At 42.6% G+C, this 21238-nt stretch overlaps 1 protein-coding gene and 1 gene segment (V, D, J or C); both read left to right on the forward strand.

Annotated features, from left to right (window-relative positions):
* Positions 1–211: 211 nt before the first annotated feature.
* LOC149978951 (Ig mu chain C region membrane-bound form-like) lies at positions 212–4987 on the forward strand. The segment is given in 5 exon segments: positions 212–468; positions 1649–1945; positions 3104–3445; positions 3749–4048; positions 4457–4987. Coding segments are annotated over 5 exon segments (1362 nt in total).
* A 2935-nt stretch (positions 4988–7922) lies between these two features.
* On the forward strand, positions 7923–19677 carry LOC110485215 (Ig heavy chain C region). Its single transcript, XM_090197039.1, has 8 exons — positions 7923–9180; positions 9306–9605; positions 12313–12627; positions 12787–13080; positions 13217–13516; positions 18173–18460; positions 18627–18778; positions 19176–19677. The coding sequence occupies exons 2-8, from the start codon at positions 9362–9364 to the stop codon at positions 19182–19184; spliced, it is 1602 nt and encodes a 533-aa protein (XP_090053165.1). The 5' UTR covers positions 7923–9180; positions 9306–9361; the 3' UTR covers positions 19185–19677.
* The last annotated feature ends 1561 nt before the right edge of the window (positions 19678–21238 follow it).

The following is a 21238-nucleotide window of genomic DNA, read 5'->3' on the forward strand; positions in this document are numbered from 1 at the left end:
ATTGGGTTTTTAGTTTAGGGGCAGATAAACAATTATCACTGTGATTACTATTTCGACTACTGGGGGAAAGGGACCCAAGTCACGATAACTTCTGGTAAGTAGCCTTAACATTCAGACCTCAATAAGTTATTTAATTATTGACACATAACTAGTGACTATTCAGGTTATTTTGACTGATTTTGTACGAAGTATTGGTCAGACCATTCACTGTGACAACTACTTTGACTACTGGGGGAAAGGGACCATGGTGACCGTGTCCACAGGTAAAACAAAAGCATATTCTGTTTATTTTTGCATTATTATTGAGGTTGGACTTTGAGTTAAAAGTCCCTCTCTCCTAAAGGCTTGAAATATTTATTTTTGGTCTTCACTTGCGGTAGTTTTTGTGCGTTGCACGTATTGAAAGATTGCACTGTGACAATGCTTTTGACTACTGGGGGAAAGGCACAATGGTTACCGTTTCATCAGGTAAGAAAAAGCATTATGATTTCATCAAATGTGTCAGTGATCATTCGAAAAGTCAAATACATGTGGTTTTTATACAACTCGATTCTAGGCTTCATTTAGTCCATTTGCTAAATTGAATTGAGGATCAAAAACAGTAACGGTAGGCCCACTCTATAACAAAGGCATATTCATAATCTGGACAAAAACAACTGAAATTCATTGATGTGATTTTAAAACGAACCTTTAAAAAGTATGATGGATGATATTAAATATCGAACTACATTAGCACAGGTTTTTGTGCATAGCCTGTATTGGTTATTTGCACTGTGACTACCGTTTTGACTACTGGGGGAAAGGGACAATGGTTACTGTTTCATCAGGTGAGACTTTCAATTGAAAATGCTGTAATCTTACAAATACATTTTGAAGCCGTTTATATCCTTCTGCTTTAGGTTATTATATTAAAGGTTTGTCACTTTTAATCTGCAATGGAATTAAGATTCATGTCTATAATGAAGCCTATTTGAAGTAAAGTGTGCCAAACGAACAAGTAAAACATCATAACCTAACATTACAGTAAACGTAAATATCAGAAAGGATACAAAATAATTGTGTTCCTTTTGCGCATTTTGGTTAAGAATGGGAATAAGAGGGTATAGAACCTGGGGAGAATGCTTTTTATACCACTTGTCAAGGTAATTGAACACAGTGCTACGCTGCTTTTGACTCCTGGGGTCAGGGTACAATAGTAACCGTTTCAGGTACGAATCTAATTTTGGTTGATGCAAGGTATAGTTCATAGTGGAAAATGATCGCTTAAATTTAAGGACAAATATTTAATCAATACAAATATTTATGTTTAATCAATCAACACGTATATAGCCTACAGTCTTAACTACCTGTCTTTTAACAGTGGATATTGTATTTTACGTTTTTGATAACACATTCAACTCGGTGTAACCTATGTGCATGTATTTGGATTGAACAATATCCTAACCTGATAATAAATAATCCTGTATTAAACCTAGCCTACTTAATGAATGTTAAATAACCCGTCAATGTAAAATAGAACAGGTCCTTAGAATTGTTAACTATTTTATTTGGTCAGTGTTGGTTGATTTATGTATTTATTTTTTAATGGTGTATTCTATAAAACTGTTGGGCTTTGTGGAGTATTTGTAACACATTATTTATCTTACAGCCTCATCAACTGCTCCGACTTTGTTCCCTCTTGCGCAATGTGGCTCCGGGACCGGAGATATGATGACTCTGGGTTGCATTGCCACTGGCTTCACGCCTGCCTCCCTCACCTTCAAATGGAATGACGAAGGCGGGAATTCCCTGACTGATTTCGTTCAGTACCCTGCGGTCCAAACCGGTGGAAGCTACATGGGAGTCAGTCAACTCCGTGTAAAGAGAGCAGACTGGGACAGTAAAAAATTTGAATGCGCCGTGGAACATTCTGCTGGATCAAAGAAAGTACCAGTGAAAAAACAACGTAAGATGTATTTGTTTATCCATTTAATAACATATGTCACAAAAAATAATAATAATATATTATTGAGTTTAATGTATTTATATCCATGTAGCCTATTAATCTACTAATTTGGTAAAAAAACAGCCTCTGTGATAATCATCATTTGCTGGTAATTTTATGTTTAGTTTTGTTGAAAGACACATTTTTAGAAATCAAAATATTGAAGACAATAAGCTTATGAAATCTGAATAAGACTTAAAAATTGCACATGTTTTAGCTGGAAAATTCCACTGCTGAAATTATGGACTATACAGCCTAGGGTACAATAATTTTGATGCCTACATATTACAATTGTTATCAACGCACATGCAGTAATTTAGTAACACCTAAATCATTTAGTAACACCTAAATTACCTGACACCTTCCGCAAATTAAACAATAAATGCATTAAAACGTAGTCATTGCTAATTGCCGTTCACTGTAACAATCAACATGTGTGTCACTGTCACCCACTGTAGAATAAACCATTTAGGCCAAGGTATAAACATTGATAGGTGTCAGTCTAGTTGTGGTGAATGTGCTATGGCACTAGGATGAGGGTTGGTTGGAGTGGCTGTAGCTTGCCCCTTTAGTTGCTGACTATTTAAGTCATCTCCCCTAAGAAGACATGCATCAAACAGTGTTGAGCTCTTTTTGCTTTCGTCTGCCAGCATAATTATTCTATGTCCACAGTCTAAGACGGTATATACTTTGATATACACTTTTTAAAAATGAAAGAATATTTACTTGAATAGTACCGATTCAAAGTTTGGTAACAGAATGACAGCACAAACCGTCATTCTGTTACCAAATTTTGTGTCTTCACTGTTCTTCAAGTAAATGTGTTTTTGTCAAATTTTCTGTGGAAATTGTAAAAATGAGTCCTTGTGGATAGAGTTGCATGGTTTGTTTAACTTTGCAATCTCTGATTTTAGTTTGAAAAACATTTTAGAAGTGAAATATCGGAGTCTCACTGTCACTCTGTTACCATGACATTTCCCATAAGCTGTTTAGCTGTTCTATTCATCTTTACTGCGCATGTGTAGCCTATGCCAGCTTCTGCAAATGTATGTTGTTTTCACTCTGCTTCTGCATATATATATATATATATATATATATGTGTGTATGTTTGTTTTTTAGCGGAATATCTGCAGCAGCCGTCTCTTTACGTAATGACCCCCTCTAAAGAGGAGATGTCAGAAAATAAGACGGCTTCCTTCGCCTGCTTTGCCAATGACTTTTCACCCCGTACACACACAATCAAATGGATGAGGATGGAAAAAGGAACAGAACAAGAAGTTGTATCTGATTTCAAGAGTTCTTGTGAGAGTGAGAAGAAGAGTGAGACAACTCTGTACAGCACAACCAGCTATCTCAGAGTCAATGAGAGTGAGTGGAAGAGTGAAGAAGTAACATTCACTTGCGTGTTTGAGAACAAAGCTGGAAATGTGAGGAGAACTGTGGGCTACACTTCATCAGATGGTGAGTAAAATACATCAGATTATCTTCTCTTGGTATCTCATTAAAGGAGCATCAAGAAGCAGGGCTTTTGTGACAGAGCTCTAGGCCAGATTGAAAAGTTAGCACATTTTTCTAATTAGCACTTAAAGGTTTTTCTTAAATTGCATAAAAATAGCCCATGCATGAAAAGGGATTGATTGTGACCAGCCAGCTGGAGGGAAAACAGAATAGCCTACATTGATCCAAAACATACAAGCTGTTTACATTTTAATTGCTGTTGTCACAAACAGCTTGGTGAACATTCCTTACATCCTTTCTCAGCAGGTCCAGTCCATGGACATTCAGTAGTCATTACGATCATCGAGCCGTCTCTTGAGGATATGCTTATGAACAAAAAAGCGCAGCTTGTGTGTGATGTCAATGAACTAGTTCCTGGCTTCCTGAGCGTCAAATGGGAAAATGACAATGGAAAGACCTTAACCAGCCGAAAGGGTGTCACTGACAAAATTGCCATACTTGACATCACTTATGAGGACTGGAGCAATGGGACAGTATTCTACTGCGCTGTAGATCACATGGAAAACCTGGGGGACTTGGTAAAGAAAGCCTACAAGAGGGAGACCGGTAAGACAAACTGCTTTGGTTTCCCCCTCACTTTTCTTTTTACTTAATTGGGATTTCATATTTACAATGTTTCAAAACCTATTAAACAGATATCCAATTGTCCATCATGTGGGAATTAAAAATGATGATAGGAGATTGTGTAGACTAGTGAAAAGTGACTTTAATTGTCAGAGTTGCAAGGAACCAAATGGAGCTGATAGCAATTTGATCTGATTAAATCAGATGATGACTGACTGCAAAATTACAAAATGCTTGTCTATGAAGGGTCCCTTTGGCCTCTCAAGACGAAACTCCTGTGAGGGAAGACATTGTTTGATTGGCTTAATATAGGCAGCATTTAGCTAAATGTAAATTGTTTGCCAAGTACTTGCATGGGGAGAAGCGCTGACTGTTCTCTCATGCTTCCAGGAGGAGTTCCACAGCGTCCATCTGTCTTTCTGCTGGCTCCAGCAGAACAAACTAGTGATAATACGGTGACCCTGACTTGCTACGTCAAAGACTTCTACCCCAAGGACGTTTTAGTGGCTTGGCTTGTTGACGATGAGCCGGTGGAGAGAACGAGCAGTTCAGCATTGTACCAATTCAACACCACTAGCCAGATTCAATCAGGAAGGACCTACTCTGTCTACAGTCAGCTCACATTTAGCAACGACTTGTGGAAGAACGAAGAAGTGGTGTATAGCTGTGTAGTTTACCACGAAAGCATGATCAAGTCCACAAAAATTCTTATGAGAACCATTGACAGAACCTCAAACCAACCCAACCTAGTTAACCTCAGCTTGAATGTGCCTCAGAGATGCATGGCCCAGTAGAGGTTGTGTTGTGTTTTGTTGATGTGTGTTGCTGCGTGTTACCTCTGCTGTTTGTGTCAGTGACATAACATGTTGTGTGTCTTTTAAGTGCAGAATCAAAATCCAAATAAAAACTTTAAATCATTAATCCTGTTTATGTACTGTATGTCATGCAGTTCCTACTCATGTCTGTCCCGTCTCCCCACTTTTGTGCATAGCTTCAGTATCTCTGTTTGGGGAAAATGTCAACTCTCACACTACTAGAACTAATGATAAAGTGACAATACAAGTCAAGCAAAGTATTGATGCTTCACATTTGCAATCAGGCCAAATTACCATGCAATTTTTCTGTAATAGAGTATTGGTGGACACTGAATAATGTATTAGTATAAAGCTTATTTTGCACACTGAGCTATAGTCTTATACACAATAGAGAAGTGATATACACGCACATTGTTAAAATGTTCCCCTGATGACAGGAATGAACTATGGAAGTGTAGCTCTAGCATTAGCAACCCAGTTATCTGCTGTTTCAGATATTCTCCTCATGTTTTTGGTGTAATCAGATGTAGTGCATTGAACTTAATCAGGCTGTCCTGTCTTCTTGTTGTTTGGCTTTGTGTGCTTCTGTTCCCGCTACTGGGTCTCACCTATAGAAATGCTATATGCCTGTTCTATTGATTCAAGTCTACCACCATGGGTTTGGAAATGGATGAGATATGACTAGGGTTCGTTCACAAGAAGCAAGCCAAGCCAAGTAGAAGTTGGAAGTCCCCATTGATCGGCAAGTGTGCCGTTTGGCCAAAGCAAGTCAGGGTCACCTTCACTGCTGGTTTGATATCCTCATGTTTTAGATTTTCAATGTGTTGTATTTGTTAAGTAATAACTCAGTAATTGATGAAAGGTCATAGGGGGTGAGGCAGAAAAAACATGCTCAAGTCCAATAGACAAAGTATGCTTTCGATTTTTTTCTCACGTCCTACCGAATATGGTATTATCTATGATTGATACCGGAGACAGTATTATCTATGACTGATACCAGAGACAGTATTATCTATGACTGATACCGGAGACAGTATTATCTATGACTGATACCGGAGACAGTATTATCTATGACTGATACCGGAGACAGTATTATCTATGACTGATACCGGAGACAGTATTATCTATGACTGATACCGGAGACAGTATTATCTATGACTGATACCTGAGACAGTATTATTTATGATTGATACCGGAGACAGTATTATCTATGACTAATACCGGAGACAGTATTATCTATGATTGATACCAGAGACAGTATTATCTATGACTGATACCGGACACAGTATTATCTATGACTGATACCGGAGAAAGTATTATCTATGACTGATACCGGAGACAATATTATCTATGACTGATACCGGAGACAGTATTATCTATGACTGATACCGGAGACAGTATTATCTATGACTGATACCGGAGACAGTATTATCTATGACTGATACCGGAGACAGTATTATCTATGACTGATACCGGAGACAGTATTATCTATGATTGATACCGGAGACAGTATTATCTATGACTAATACCGGAGACAGTATTATCTATGACTGATACCGGAGACAGCTGTACTATGCATTGTTTCCCATAAAACAGTTCAAAGTATACCCATTCCAACTGTTTGACACTTATTGATAGCCCATTTAGATCTGCAATGAACAGTAAGGGTAGGCTACATGCAAAACTCCCCCTTGTTAACAATATGGCTGGAGCGATGGCGGAACTAAGATCTATGACAAATACTTTCAGATTTCTTAGGAGCCATCAAGAAGTGTCCAGAAGTTGGGGTTTGTGATTGGGTTTCAGACTGGGCACCAGAGTGATGAGTAACCGTTTTGACTGCCTACTGACACTGTTCTCATATCCACATGCAGATTGTCTCGTGTTGACTGACTGTCCATGCAGCAACACCATGGAAACCGACAGGGACAGCATGGGAAAAACAGCCTTCACCTTCATCATACTCTTCCTCATAACTCTGCTGTATGGCGTTGGAGCAACTGCCATCAAGGTAATGCCTTGTTGGGAATCTGTGGTTTTTACTAAATGGGATAAGCTTTTGTCAGATTTGACTTTTTTGTAGCAGGTTAGGGGAAAGGGGGATACCTAGTCAGTTGTCTTGCACATTTAACCCAACCCCTCTGAATCATAGAGGTGCAGGGGGCTGCCATAATCAACATCCACATTTTCAGAGCTGAGGGAAATGTGGGTTAGCTGCCTTCCTTGCTCAGGGGCAGAACAACAGATTTTTACCTTGTCAGCTCAGGGACTCAAACCAGCAACCTTTCGGTTACTGACCCAATGCTCTAACCACTAGGCTACCTGCCGCAGCAAGTTAGGAGAATTAACGTAGCAGGTTAGGAGAATTAGGATAAGGTTAGGAAAGAGGTTAGGGTTAGCTAAAATGACAAAAATAAAGTTAACTTGACAAAAGCTGTATCCCTTCTAGCCATGACCGTAGTGTGGGAAGAGTAGAGGGAAAGGAAGACATTTTGGTTTTGAAAGTTCCATAGTCTGTATGGATCCACATTCAAACAAACAATCCATGTATGCGTGGTAGAACTTTCAGTAGCAACATGAACAGATTCTAGCAAGACATGAATGTACACATAGGCCTATTTTGTGTGTTGCAATTCTCTGCAAGAGGCATACTAGTGAGAGGGAGTACAGTAATAACCTAAATATATTATATATAACTTACATTATAACTATATTATTATATAGGCCTAATAGTTATATTATATATAAGTATAGTTAATTACACAAGTAATTTTTTTGAAGTGTCAGCTAACAAAAATAATAATTGCATCTAAATAGATGTCACAATTATTGTAAGTAATTTAAGTGAACAAATGTTTGCTTCTTATTTCAGGTGAAATGAAGAAACTGAGTTTGAAGTACTTGAAGAAGATATTACTTTTCATACTTACAATACAGTATATGAATGGATACAATACATGTAACTGTTCTCCTGCTTGTCTTTATTGTTGATTTTGTTTGAATAGTTCAACTGTAGAGGTTAGATTTGTAAATATTTCATTGTGCCTTTTTAAACTATTAAGATAATAAAGTGTAACTGAAGTGAACAACAGTGTATTGTTCTTCCCTTAGCATTTCTCCATTCATTAAAAAGAACATGCAGCTAGAATGATGCATTCTAATATATTATAAACATTGAAGAAACACATTTATTAATTACGGTTACATTAGTATACGTTTTTTAAAAGTTATTTTAGAACTGCGTGGCTGTTGTGATGTGTGGATGAATCTACAGTAAGTAATCTACATCTTATTTTTGCTGGATGCTGTTTGTGCACTGGGTTCTGCATGAACACATCTGGAATCAGTGGGCCTTGCTAAACTTGGTATGCAAACTATTCAGAAATAGCTTGATGGGTTGTCAAAACAACGAAAGTGTAACACCGAGTGGTAAGAAGTTACATAACAGAAATGTAGAAGATAACTCTTCATGCAGATAGCTCAGAAACATGTAAATGGCAACTGATTTCCTTAAGCAGAAGTAGACCTCACACCTGGCTTCTAATACACACGGTTGCTCAACATGTTTCACTTCTGTTTTTTGGGATGCTTTTTTGGGACCAGGGTGTTACCCCACGCTTCCGCTTGCTGCATTCCCTGTTCGCTGAGGCCTGTCCTGCTCTAACACCTGTGATTCACAACCCTCCAACTCCACATCTGACCACTACCATTACCAGTTCTCAGTGGCCAGCCAGCCAGCTATCTAATAGGTCCATAGCGCCATCTAGGTTATGTTGAAAGTCATTACACTCAGCCCAGGCCTGGTTTTCATAGACTGGGGTTACTTTAAACTGCATATAAAAAGGTATGAAGAATTTGATTAAAAGTTTGGTTTACATCTTGTTAATCACCAATTTGGAAAAAAAATTTAAAAGTCAAAAAGTGGCCCTGAATTTTCCTCCTCCTTCCACTTTGTATTAGTGCAGCGGGTCATTCCTCCAAATATCACACTGTATCCTCTCTGGGAGGAACTGGAGGTAGGATCGAAGGTGGGAATCCTCTGCATCCTGAGTGGGTTCTACCCTGACAAGCTGAGTGTGGAGTGGCTGCTAGATGACAAGACTGTGACCACATCTCCAGTCCAGCAGAAGCTGCAGAGTGTAGAAGGTGAGGAGAAAACATTCAGCTTGAACAGCCAGCTGGAGCTGGACCAGAGCCAATGGACTCAAGGGTCAGAGGTCACATGCAAGGCCACCCACAATGCAGCACAAGGACCACCTACAGGAACACCAGTCTCCAGGACCACCAGCATTTGCTCAGGTGGGTTTCAGTGACGGCACTATGTATTGGGCCAGAGGATGGGTATAGAAAAGTGTACAATTGAAAAAAATAGTAACAATCCATATATGCAGGTCTTGTGACTTCTCCATCTGTTTTCCTCTCAGCGTTTCCCTCGTCTACTCCATCCATCCACCTGGAGACCCCCAGATTCAGGACAGTGATGACACAGACTGAGGTAACAGCTACATGTGTTGTCCACTCTGCGTATGATGCCAAAGTGTCCTGGCTTCTGGATGGAAAAGACCCAACCAGCAGGACCCCAGTGAACCAGGCCAGCAGGACAACTCAGAGCATCAGCAGTAACCTGACTCTTCCCTCAAGCCAATGGAAAACACTGAACACAATAACATGCAGAGCTGAACATCGCTGCTTCAACTCCACAGAGAAGACCAGTAATGTTAAAGGTTAGAATGGAACTTTGTGATCATATTTGTATTTTACAGGCTCTAACAAACAGTGCAACAAAATGTATTCAGTGAACAATAGGTAAGTAAAGGAAGAAAAATAACAGTAAAAAGACAGAGAAAAAAAATTGTAGCGAGGCTTTAACAGTAGCGTAGCTACATACAGACACCGGTTAGTCGGGCTGATTGAGGAAGTATGTACATGTAGATATGGTTAAATTGACTCCTCCCTATAGGCTGTCGTTGTCCGTGATCAGGCCTACTACTGTTCTGTCATCTGCAAACTTAATGATGGTGTTGAGTTGTGCCTAGCCATGCAGTCGTGGGTGAACAGGGAGTACAGGAGGGGACTGAGCACGGACCCCTGGGGGGCTCCAGTGTTGAGGATCAGCATGGCAGATGTGTTGCTACCTACCCTCACCATCTGGGGACAGCCCGTCAGGAAGTCCAGGATCCAGTAATAGAGGGAGGTGTTGAGTCCCAGGATCCTTAGCTTTGTAATGAGCTGTGAAGGTACTATGGTGTTGAATTCTCCTAGCATTCTAGCATTCTCACATAGGTGTTCCTTTTGTCCAGGTGGGAAAGGGCAGTGTGGAGTGCAATAGAGATTGCATCATCCGTAGATCTGTTTGGGCGGTGTGCAAATTAGACTGGGTCTAGTGTTTCTGGGATAATGGTGTTGATGTGAGCCATGACCAACCTTTTAAAGCACTTCAAGGCTACGGACGTGAGTGCTACGGTTCTGTTGTCATTAGGCAGGTTGCATTCGTGTTCTTGGGCACAGGGACTATGGTGGTCTGCTTGAAACATGTTGGTATTACAGACTCAAATCAGGGACATGTTGAAAATGTCAGTGAAGACACCTGCCAGTTGGTCAGCACATGCCCGGAGCAGACGTCCTGGTAATCCTTCTGGCCCCGCAGGCTTGTGAATTTTGACCTCTTTAAAGGTCTTACTCACGTCGGCTACGGAGAGTGTGATCACACAGTCGTCCGGAACAGCTGATGCTCTCATGCATGCATCAGTGTTGCTTGACTCGAAGCGAGCATAGAAGTGATTTAGCTCGTCTGGTAGGCTCGTGTCACTGGGCAGCTCACTGCTGTGCTTATCTTTGTAGTCTGTGATAGTTTGCAAGCCCTGCCACATAAGACGAGCGTCGGAGCCAGTGTAGTACAATTCAATCTTAGCCCTGTCTGTATTGGCACTTTGCCTGTTTGATGGTTCATCAGAGGGAATAGCAGGATTACTTATAAGCTTCCGGGTTAGAGTCCCTTACCTTGACAGCGGCAGCTCTACCCTTTAGCTCAGTGCAAATGTTGCCTGCCTCCATGGCTTCTGGCTGGGGTACGTACGTACAGTCACTGTGGGGACAATGTCCTCGATGCACTTATTGATAAAGACAGTGACTGATGTGGTGTACTCCTCAATGCCATCAGAAGAATCCCGGAATATGTTCCAGTCTGTGATAGCAAAACAGTCCTGTAGTTTAGCATCTGCTTCATCTGACCACCTTTTTAAAGACCGAGTCACTGGTGCTTCCTGCTTTAATTTTTGCTTGTAAGCAGGAATCAGGATGATAGAATTGTGGTCAGATTTACCAAATGTAGGGCAAGGGAGAGCTTTGTACGCGTCTCTGTGTGTGGAGTACAGATGATCTAGGATTGTTTTCCCTCTGGTTGCACATTTGACATGTTGATAGAAATTAGGTAGAACTGATTTAAGTTTCCCTGCATTAAAGTCTCCGGCCACTAGGAGCGCCGCCTCTGGGTGAGCGGTTTCTTGTTTGCTTATTTCCTTATACAACTGACTGAGTGCGGTCTTAGTGCCAGCATCCGTTTGTGGTGGGAAATAAACAGCCACGAAAAGTATAGCTGAAAACGTTCTAGGCAGATAGTGTGGTCTGCAATTTATCACAAGATACTCTACTTCAGGCAAGCAAAATCTAGAGACTTCCTTAGATTTCGTGCACCTGCTTTTGTTTACAAATATGCACAGCCACCCCCCCCCCCCCCCCCCGGCTTGCACGTTGGCAAGTAATATGGACGTAATGGCAGCTTTCCCACTCGCTTTCTGCGGATCCTTACGAGGCACCCCGCTCTGTGTCCTCTATACCTGCGTCTCTTCCTCTTGCAAATAACTGGGATGTTGGCCTTGTCGGGTGTTCTGAGAATGTCCTGTGCGTCCTGCTTGTTGAAGAAAAGTGATTTGTCTAATCCGAGGTGAGTGATCGCTGTCCTGATATCCAGAAGCTCTTTTTTGCCGTAAGATAAGGTTGCAGAAACATTATGTACAAAATAAGTTACAAATAACGCGAAAAATCCCCACATAATAGCACAAATGGTTGGGCGCCTGTAAAACTGCTGCCATTTCTTCCTGCGCCATTGGTAGCAACACAACATAACAACAACATGGTGGCAACACAACATGGTAGCAGCACAAAACATGGTACAAACATTATTGGGTACAGACAAAAGCACAAAGGGCAAGAAGGTAGAGACAACAATACATCACACAAAGCAGCCACAACTGTCAGTAAGAGTGTCCATGATTGAGTCTTTGAATGAAGATATATACAGAGAGAAGTACAGCAAAACATGCAGTATTCTTCTGTCCTCCCCCATAAAAAGTAGAGATTATTGACACTGAAGCCAGATCAGTGTTCCTTTCTCCTGTTTACCCCTCTCCTCTGTGTGCGTGTGTTCTCCAGGACCTGCAGTGAGCAGCACTACCACAGTTCTGATCAGGAGGTCTCTCCCAGAGTTACTGAAGGGAGACAGTGCTGTGCTGGAGTGTGCCATCACACAACTCTCCTCCAGTGACCTCTACGTCACCTTTCAGGCCAATGGGGTTGATTTCCCTGAGAAACAGTATGTGGATCTGCCTGCCTCCAATGGCCCCCATTCACTCACCAAACGGTTCTCTATCCCCAAATCACACTGGAAGACAGACAACACTTTCACCTGTAAAGTGAACCAAGGCTACTCCAACAGCTGGGTGTCTAGCTCCAAAATCAAGCTTTTTGGTGAGTGAACTTCTCTCATCTGACCCAATTATACCTTCTCAAATGCTTGAAAATGTAGAAAGGCCTACCAACATGAAATTATGTTTCCATTGTTTGTTGCATGATATTCATTCAACACTCCAGGGCTAAAATTGAAAAAGGAAATGGTGTTCTTTCCAGGTGAACTGTCCATGGAACTCCTTCTAGTCCCCAGTGAGGAGTCGTCTGGCTCAGGGACCCAGAAACTCATGTGTTCTGGGTGGGGCTTCAACCCTAAGATCAAGTGGCTCTCTGGGTCTGAACAGAAGTCTGCAGCAGACAATGAGATAAGGATGGGGGAAGACGGACATGTGGCACTAACCAGTCATATCACAGTAACACAGCAGGAGTGGAATGAGGGGAAGGACTTCATCTGTGAGGTAGATGACAAAGACCTTCAGAAAACTGTCAGGAAGAGCACCAGTTTATGCACAGGTAGTTTGTAAACTTACAGAAGCGCCTTACCTGTTTAAAGTTTTGCTTCAAAAGTCATAAATCATAACCTAATTACCTTGGAGTATAAAAAACTATTTTACGATTTTATCTCCACACTCATCTGTTTTTCTCTCAGCTTTTCCCTCGTCTACTCCATCCCTCCACCTGGAGACCCCCAGATTCAGGACAGTGATGACACAGACTGAGGTAACAGCTACATGTGTTGTCCACTCTACGTATGACGCCAAAGTGTCCTGGCTTCTGGATGGAAAAGACCCAACCAGTAGGACCCCAGTGAACCAGGCCAGCAGCACAACTCAGAGCGTCAGCAGTAACCTGACTCTTCCCTCAAGCCAATGGAAAACCCTGAACACAATAACATGCAGAGCTGAACATCGCTGCTTCAACTCCACAGAGAAGACCAGAAATGTTAAAGGTTAGCATGGAACTTTGTGATCATATATTTGTATTTTATTTTATTGAACCTTTATTTAATGACGACCTACCAAAAAGGCAAAAGGCCTCCTGTGGGGATGGGGGCTGGGATTCAAAATGAATAAATAAATAATATAGAAATATTGGACAAAACACACATCACGACAAGAGAGGTAACACAACACTACATAAAGAAAGACCTAAGACAACAGCATAGCAAGGCAGCAACACATGACAACACAGCAAATCAAATCAAAACAGAGTTTTTGTCACGTGCGTCAAATACAACAGATGTAGTAGACCTTACAGCGAAATGCTTACTTACAGGCTCTAACAAACAGTGCAAAAAGGGTATTCAGTGAACAATAGGTAAGTAAAGAAAGAAAAACAACATTAAAAATACAGTGAAAAATAGCAGTAGCGAGGCTATGTACAGTAGCGAGGCTATAACAGTAGCGAGGCTATGTACAGTAGCGAGGCTATGTACAGTAGCGAGGCTATAACAGTAGCGAGGCTATGTACAGTAGCGAGGCTATAACAGTAGCGAGGCTATAACAGTAGCGAGGCTATGTACATAGCGAGGCTATAACAGTAGCGAGGCTATAACAGTAGCGAGGCTATGTACAGTAGCGAGGCTATAACAGTAGCGAGGCTATAACAGTAGCTAGGCTATAACAGTAGCGAGGCTAGAAATGTAGCGATGCTATGTACAGTAGCAAGGCTATGTACAGTAGCGTGGCTATAACAGTAGCGAGGCTATAACAGTAGCGAGGCTATAACAGTAGCGAGGCTATATACAGTAGCGAGGCTATAACAGTAGCGAGGCTATAACAGTAGCGAGGCTATAACAGTAGTTAGGCTATAACTGTAGCGAGGCTATAACAGTAGCGAGGCTATAACTGTAGCGAGTCTATAACAGTAGCGAGTCTATAACAGTGGCGAGGCTATAACAGTAGCGAGGCTATAACTGTAGCGAGGCTATAACTGTAGCGAGTCTATGACAGTAGCGAGGCTATAACAGTAGTGAGGCTATAACAGTAGCGAGGCTATAACAGTAGCGAGGCTATAACAGTAGTGAGGCTATAACAGTAGTTAGGCTATAACAGTAACGAGGCTATAACAGTAGCGAGGCTATAACAGTAGCGAGGCTATAACAGTAGCGAGGCTATAACAGTAGCGAGGCTATAACAGTAGCGAGGCTACATACAGACACCGGTTAGTCGGGCTGATTGAGGAGGTTTGTACAAGTAGATATGTTTAAAGTGACTATGCATATATGATAAACTTAGAGTAGCAGTAGCGTAACAGATGGGTTGGCGTGTGACGGGTGGTGGGTGGCTGGTGGCAGGTGGCAGGACACAATGCAGATAGCCCAGTTTGCCAATGTGCGGGGGCACTGATGGTTGGGCCAATTGAGGTAGTATGTACATGAATGTATAGTTAAAGCGACTATGTATATATGATAAACAGAGAGTAGCAGCAGCGTAAAAGAGGTGTTGGGCGGGGGCACACAATGCAAATAGTCCGATTAGCCATTTGATTACCTGTTCAGGAGTCTATTGGCTTGGGGGTAAAAACTGTTGAGAAGCCTTTTTGTCCTAGACTTGGCACTCCGGTACCGCTTACCATGCTATAGTAGAGAGAACAGGCTAAGACTGAGGTGACTGGGGTCTTTGACAATTTTTAGGGCCTTCCTCTGACACCGCCTGGTGTAGAGGTCCTGGATGGCAGGCAGCTTAGCCCCAGTGATGTACTGGGCCATAGGCACTAACCTCTGTAGTGCCTTGCGGTGGGTGGCCGAGCAATTGCTGTACCAGGCAGTGATGCCACCAGTCAGAATGCTCTTGATGTTGCAGCTGTAGAACCTTTTGAGGATCTGAGGACCCATGCCAAATCTTTTTAGTTTCCTGGGGTGAAATAGGCTTTATCGTGCCCTCTTCACGACTGTCTTGGTGTCTTTGGACCATTCAAGTTTGTTGGTGATGTGGACACCAAGGAACTTGAAGCTCTCAACCTGCTCCACTACAGCCCCGTCGATGAGAATGGGGGTGTGCTCTGTCCTCCTTTTCCTGTAGTCCACAATTATCTCCTTAGTCTTGGTTACATTGACGGATGGGTTGTTATAAAGGCACCACCAGGCAGGTCTCTGACCTCCTCCCTATAGGCTGTCTCGTCGTTGTCCATGATCAGGACTAACACTGTCGTGTCGTCTGCAAACTTAATGATGGTGTTGGAGTTGTGCCTGGCTATGCAGTCGTGAGTGAACAGGGAGCACAGGAAAGGACTGAGCACGCACCACTGGGGGACTCCAGTGTTGAGGATCAGTGTGGCAGATGTGTTGCTACCTACCCTCACCACCTGGGGGCAGCCCGTCAGGAAGTCCAGGATTCAGCTTATAAGGAGGTGTTTAGTCCCAGGATCCTTAGCTTAGTGATGAGCTTTGAGGGTACTATGGTGTGGAACCCTGAGCTGTAGTCAATGAATAGCATTCTCACATAGGTGTTCCTTTTGTCCAGGTAGGAAAGGGCAGTGTGGAGTGCAATAGAGATTGCATCATCCATAGATCTGTTTGGGAAGTATGCAAATTGGAGTGGGTCTAGGGTTTCTGGGATAATGGTGGTGATGTGAGCCATGACCAGCCTTTCAAAGCACTTCATGGCTACAGACGTGAGTGCTACAGTTCTGTAGTCATTTAGGCAGGTTGCCTTTGTGTTCTTGGGCACAGGGACTATGGTGGTCTGCTTGAAACATGTTGGTATTACAGACTCAATCAGGGACATGTTGAAAATGTCAGTGAAGACACCTGCCAGTTGATCAGCATATGCCCGGAGCAGACATCCTGGTAATCCTTCTGGCCCCGCAGCCTTGTGAATGTTGACCTGTTTAAAGGTCTTACTCATGTCGGCTACGGAGAGTGTGATCACACAGTCATCTGGAACAGCTGATGCTCTAATGCATGCCTCAGTTTTGCTTGCCTCGAAGCGAGCATAGAAGTGATTTAGCTCGTCTGGTAGGCTTGTGTCACTGGGCACCTGGCGCCTTTTGTAGTCTAAATAGTTTGTATGCCCTGCCACATAAGACGAGCATCAGAGCCGGTGTAGTACGATTCAATCTTAGCCCTGTATTGACGCTTTGCCTGTTTGTTGGTTCATCAGAGGGCATAGAGGAATTTCTTATCAGCTTCCGGGTTAGAGTCCCGCACCTTGACAGCGGCAGCTCTACCCTTTAGCTCAGTGCGAATGTTGCCTGTAATCCATGACTTCTGGTTGGGGTACATACGTACAGTTACTGTGGGGACAATATCCTCGATGCACTTATTGATAAAGCCAGGGACTGATGTGGTGAACTCCTCAATGCCATCGGAAGAATCCCGGAACATGTTCCAGTCTGTGATAGCAAAACAGTCCTGTAGTTTAGCATCTGCTTCATCTGACCACTTTTTTATAGACTGAGTCACTGGTGCTTCCTGCTTTAATTTTTGCTTGTAAGCAGGAATCAGGAGGATAGAATTGTGGTCAGATTTACAAAATGTAGGGCAAGGGAGAGCTTTGTACGCGTCTCTGTGTGTGGAGTACAGATGATCTAGGATTGTTTTCCCTCTGGTTGCACATTTGACATGTTGATAGAAATTAGGTAGAACTGATTTAAGTTTCCCTGAATTTAAGTCTCCGGCCACTAGGAGCGCCACCTCTGGGTGAGCGCTTTCTTGTTTGCTTATTTCCTTATACAGCTGACTGAGTGCGGTCTTAGTGCCAGCATCCGTTTGTGGTGGTAACTAAACAGCCACCAAAAGTATAGCTGAAAACTTTCTATGCAGATAGTGTGGTCTGCAATTTATCACAAGATACTCTACTTCAGGCAAGTAACATCTAGAGACTTCGTTAGATTCCGTGCACCAGCTTTTGTTTACAAATATGCACAGCCACCCCCCCCCCCCCCCCCCTGTAATGGCTGTAATGGAAGCTTTCCCACTCCCTTTCCTCCAAATGTAACGATGGTCATTATGGCCAAACTGTTCTATTTTTGTTACACCAGACCAGAGGACATTTCTCCAAAAAGTATGATCTTTCTCCCCATGTGCAGTTGCAAATCGTAGTCTGGCTTTTTTATGGCGGTTTTGGAGCAGTGGCTTCTTCCTTGCTGAGCGGCCTTTCAGGTTATGTTGATATAGGACTCTTTTTAATGTGGATATAGATACTTTTGTATCTGTTTCCTCCAGCATCTTCACAGGGTTCTTTGCTATTGTTCTGGGATTGTGATACAGTGAATTATAAGTGAAATAATCTGTCTGTAAACAATTTTTGGAAATATAACTTGTGTCATGCACGGAGTAGATGTCCGAACCGACTTGCCAAAAATATAGTTTGTTAACAAGAAATGTGTGGAGTGGTTGAAAAACGAGTTTGAATGACTCCAACCTAGTTTTCCCATGATCAAATACCATGACCCCTGTCCTGATCCATGCTCTACTCAGTTTCTCTCTCAGACTATGTCATGCAGCCCCCTCTCTCCCCTCCCAGACTATCAGTCATGCAGCCCCCCCCCCTCTTTCCACCCAGTTTCTCTTCCAGACTATCAATCATACAGCCCCCTCTCTCCCCAGTCTCATCCACTCCAGTCTCTCCTTCCATGACTCTCGCTATCTCTCTCTCTCCAGGCTCAGTGACCCCCTCCGCACCAACAGCAACCCTGCTCCAGGGTCCCAGTGAGCTCGTCTGCCTGGTGCTTGGCTTCAGCCCTTCAGACATCAACATCACCTGGCTGCTGGACAACGTCACAGAGCTGTGGAACAACAACACTAGCACCCCCTACAGGGCACCAGGAGGAAAGTTTGGCATCAGGAGCCACCTGAGCCTGGCACACCAGGATTTGACACCGGGGGCTGTTTACACCTGCAGGGTGACCCACACCACACAGACTCTGGCCCTGAACATATCCAAACCAGGTGTCTGTCTGTCCGTTCACTCAATTCTGATATAAGAACATTTTCCTGGTGCTAGCCTCTTTCTAGCCTCTTTCATCATTGTAGTAGAGCATTACAGTTTGGATTCCAGGCTAGCCTGTTTCTGCAACTTTTTCTCACTGACAATCTCCTCTTTCATTTTGAGTAGAGCTCCTTGAGGTGGAGGGTGTCTTCTTTGACGAGAACAGGTCTGAACCCATTCTGGCGGACACTGCAGAGGAGAACTGGAACATGGCCTGCATCTTCCTGGTCCTCTTCCTCATCTCCCTCCTCTACAGCTTCACAGTCACTCTGGTCAAGGTGAGAGGGAGGATATAACCACCTCACAGGTTTTCACTGCTTAGCTTTGAAGTGCAAGATATGTTTATGCGATTAGCGTAAAACAATAAATATAAGAATGCATTCTTATGTCCCAGTGTGTCTTTACTGCATTGATGACCTGTTGAAGCACCTGTTGAGTTTCAGACATCGAATGTCATACCACACAGAGGGTATTCAGATTATCTTCATGTTCAATATAAATCTAATGGGTCTACCCCGAGGCTATATGTTGTTGTTTTTTTGTATTTTGTATGTCACTGCAACCTCATTATCACACGTACTCACATTTTATTGCTGGTTAAGCCACAGTTACATTTTGAATACAAAGTTTTTCACAACTTATACGTACCTATTTTTTCTTTTCTTTTTTTTTCAGACAAAATGATGACTTCAGGACACTTCCTGATGACTTCAGGACACTTCCTGATGACTTCAGGACACTATATGATGGATCCCTCGGAGTTCAACTGGAAATGAAACCATTTATTTCAACCTTTTCTTATCAAATCACAACACGTTTCTTTAGAACGTGCATAGATTTAATTACTTACGGTTTCCTGTAGCTGGTGACAGGGAAGTGACACGGAAGTGTTTGATGACTGGGAAGTGTTCTTGTTTTTATTCCCCACAAAATCAGACAATGTGGTGGTGCGCTTACTTGCTCTCATCTCTTGTTAATGCGTTATAGAATTTTTGAACAGTTAATGCGTTATAGAATTTTTGAACAGTTAATGCGTTATAGAATTTTTGAGCAGAGATTAAAAAAAAAGATGTTTAACCTCTATTAAATAAGGCCGACCATTACTCTCTATAATGAAGTATTTAGACACCAGTTATTGCTGAATTATCTGCTGATAATAAAACATTATTTCAAACAACCTACTTTGTCCTCCTCCCTCTTGTGTGTTATTTGTAGTTTATCATTTTTTAAATGATTTTAAAACGTATATACCATTAATAAGAATAAAAATCATGTTTCATATGTGATTTGATATAAATACATATAGAGAACAACATTAAAAGACCACATAAGTAGGACCATGCTTTTTGGTTGTTGTTTTTCTGGCACTTTTTACTAGATTTTCCAGCATGATACACTGGGTTTGCTGCTGGTAGAAAACCCTAGGAAAAGTTATTTCATTGATACAAGCTTTCTCCAATCAATCAATCACAGTCTTGTTGTGCGGTGTGTATTTGGTGGGGGGATTCACCTTAGCCAGGGGAGGCATATCTCTGTGAATCTTAATCACACAAAGCCTATTATTTGGCAGGGAACAGTATTTGTAGATCAGCCTCCCCTGGCTTAGGTGAGCCCCCCAACACACACACGCACAACCAGATCAGAGACAGCTTGTGTTAATTAAATACAATATCTTATTTCCCCCGTTTGCTGTCATGCACCTTGTTTCATCACTGTAACACCATTGTTGCCCACTAGAGGACGCCACAAGACTGGGGTGCATCTGACTGTGGGCTGGTACATTTCCCATGTGAAAGGCCAGTCATGTGTGGCAGTGGTCACTGGTCTGTATGCAGATGCTCACAGTTCGGAAAACAACTGAAAATATTAGCTGGCTGCATTCAGGGAAGGTCCCCACGAATACAGAGGAAGAGACAGTTATTCTCAAAATGTCTGCATATGTCAGCAAGAATATCTGTGAGTGTGTGTGTGTGTATGTCTGGAGGGTTTGAAGGAATTCACATCTGGGAGGGAAGAGACTGAGTTCACCCAGCCTCCCAATTGGCTGGCTCTCGTGTAATCTGGCATCGTAAGTGCTCTGATTGGCTCAGACCGCCGTGGCTGAAGACCAACGCTGTGACACTGTTGCCGGGACGGAGTCACAGCATGTTGCCAACTGACGTGCCAAGGGGCTGGCGACAGGGGAGAGGAGGGCACAATGCCCAACAGGCTGTCCATCTAGCAGCATCTCCCTGTCTGACCACCTCTTTCTCCATCTGACCCTCTCCCCAGTCTCCATCACCAACCATGGAGAAATAACCAGTGAACATCCTCACTCAATAGGGCACAGAGAAATGACAGCCATTTAGCTGTATAATAAGGCTTGTTATAATCGACCACATCAGCATCTCATTGGTAAGCACAGTGATGACCGTAATAATTACCACCTACACTCTTGGAAAAAAGGTGCTAAGTAGAACCATACAGAGTTTGACACCCCTGCCATAGGGTACCCCTTTTTCAGTGATGGATAGAACCCTTTGTAGAGGGTTCAATATAGAACCCTTTATGTAGGTTTCTTCAAAGAACCCCCTGAATATGGTTCTACCTAGAACCCTCTATGAATGGATCTGCCTAGAACTCTTTGAAGGGTTCTAACAAGAGCAATTCTATCATCTAAAGGTTCTTTCTAGAACTGTCTATGAAGGATTCTACCCGAGAACACTTATCTTTGGGAGGGTTCTTCCTAGAACACTCTA

Source organism: Oncorhynchus mykiss, chromosome 13, assembly GCF_057628025.1.
Source record: "Oncorhynchus mykiss isolate SJ-2025 chromosome 13, ASM5762802v1, whole genome shotgun sequence".
Taxonomy (NCBI): Eukaryota; Metazoa; Chordata; class Actinopteri; order Salmoniformes; family Salmonidae; genus Oncorhynchus; species Oncorhynchus mykiss.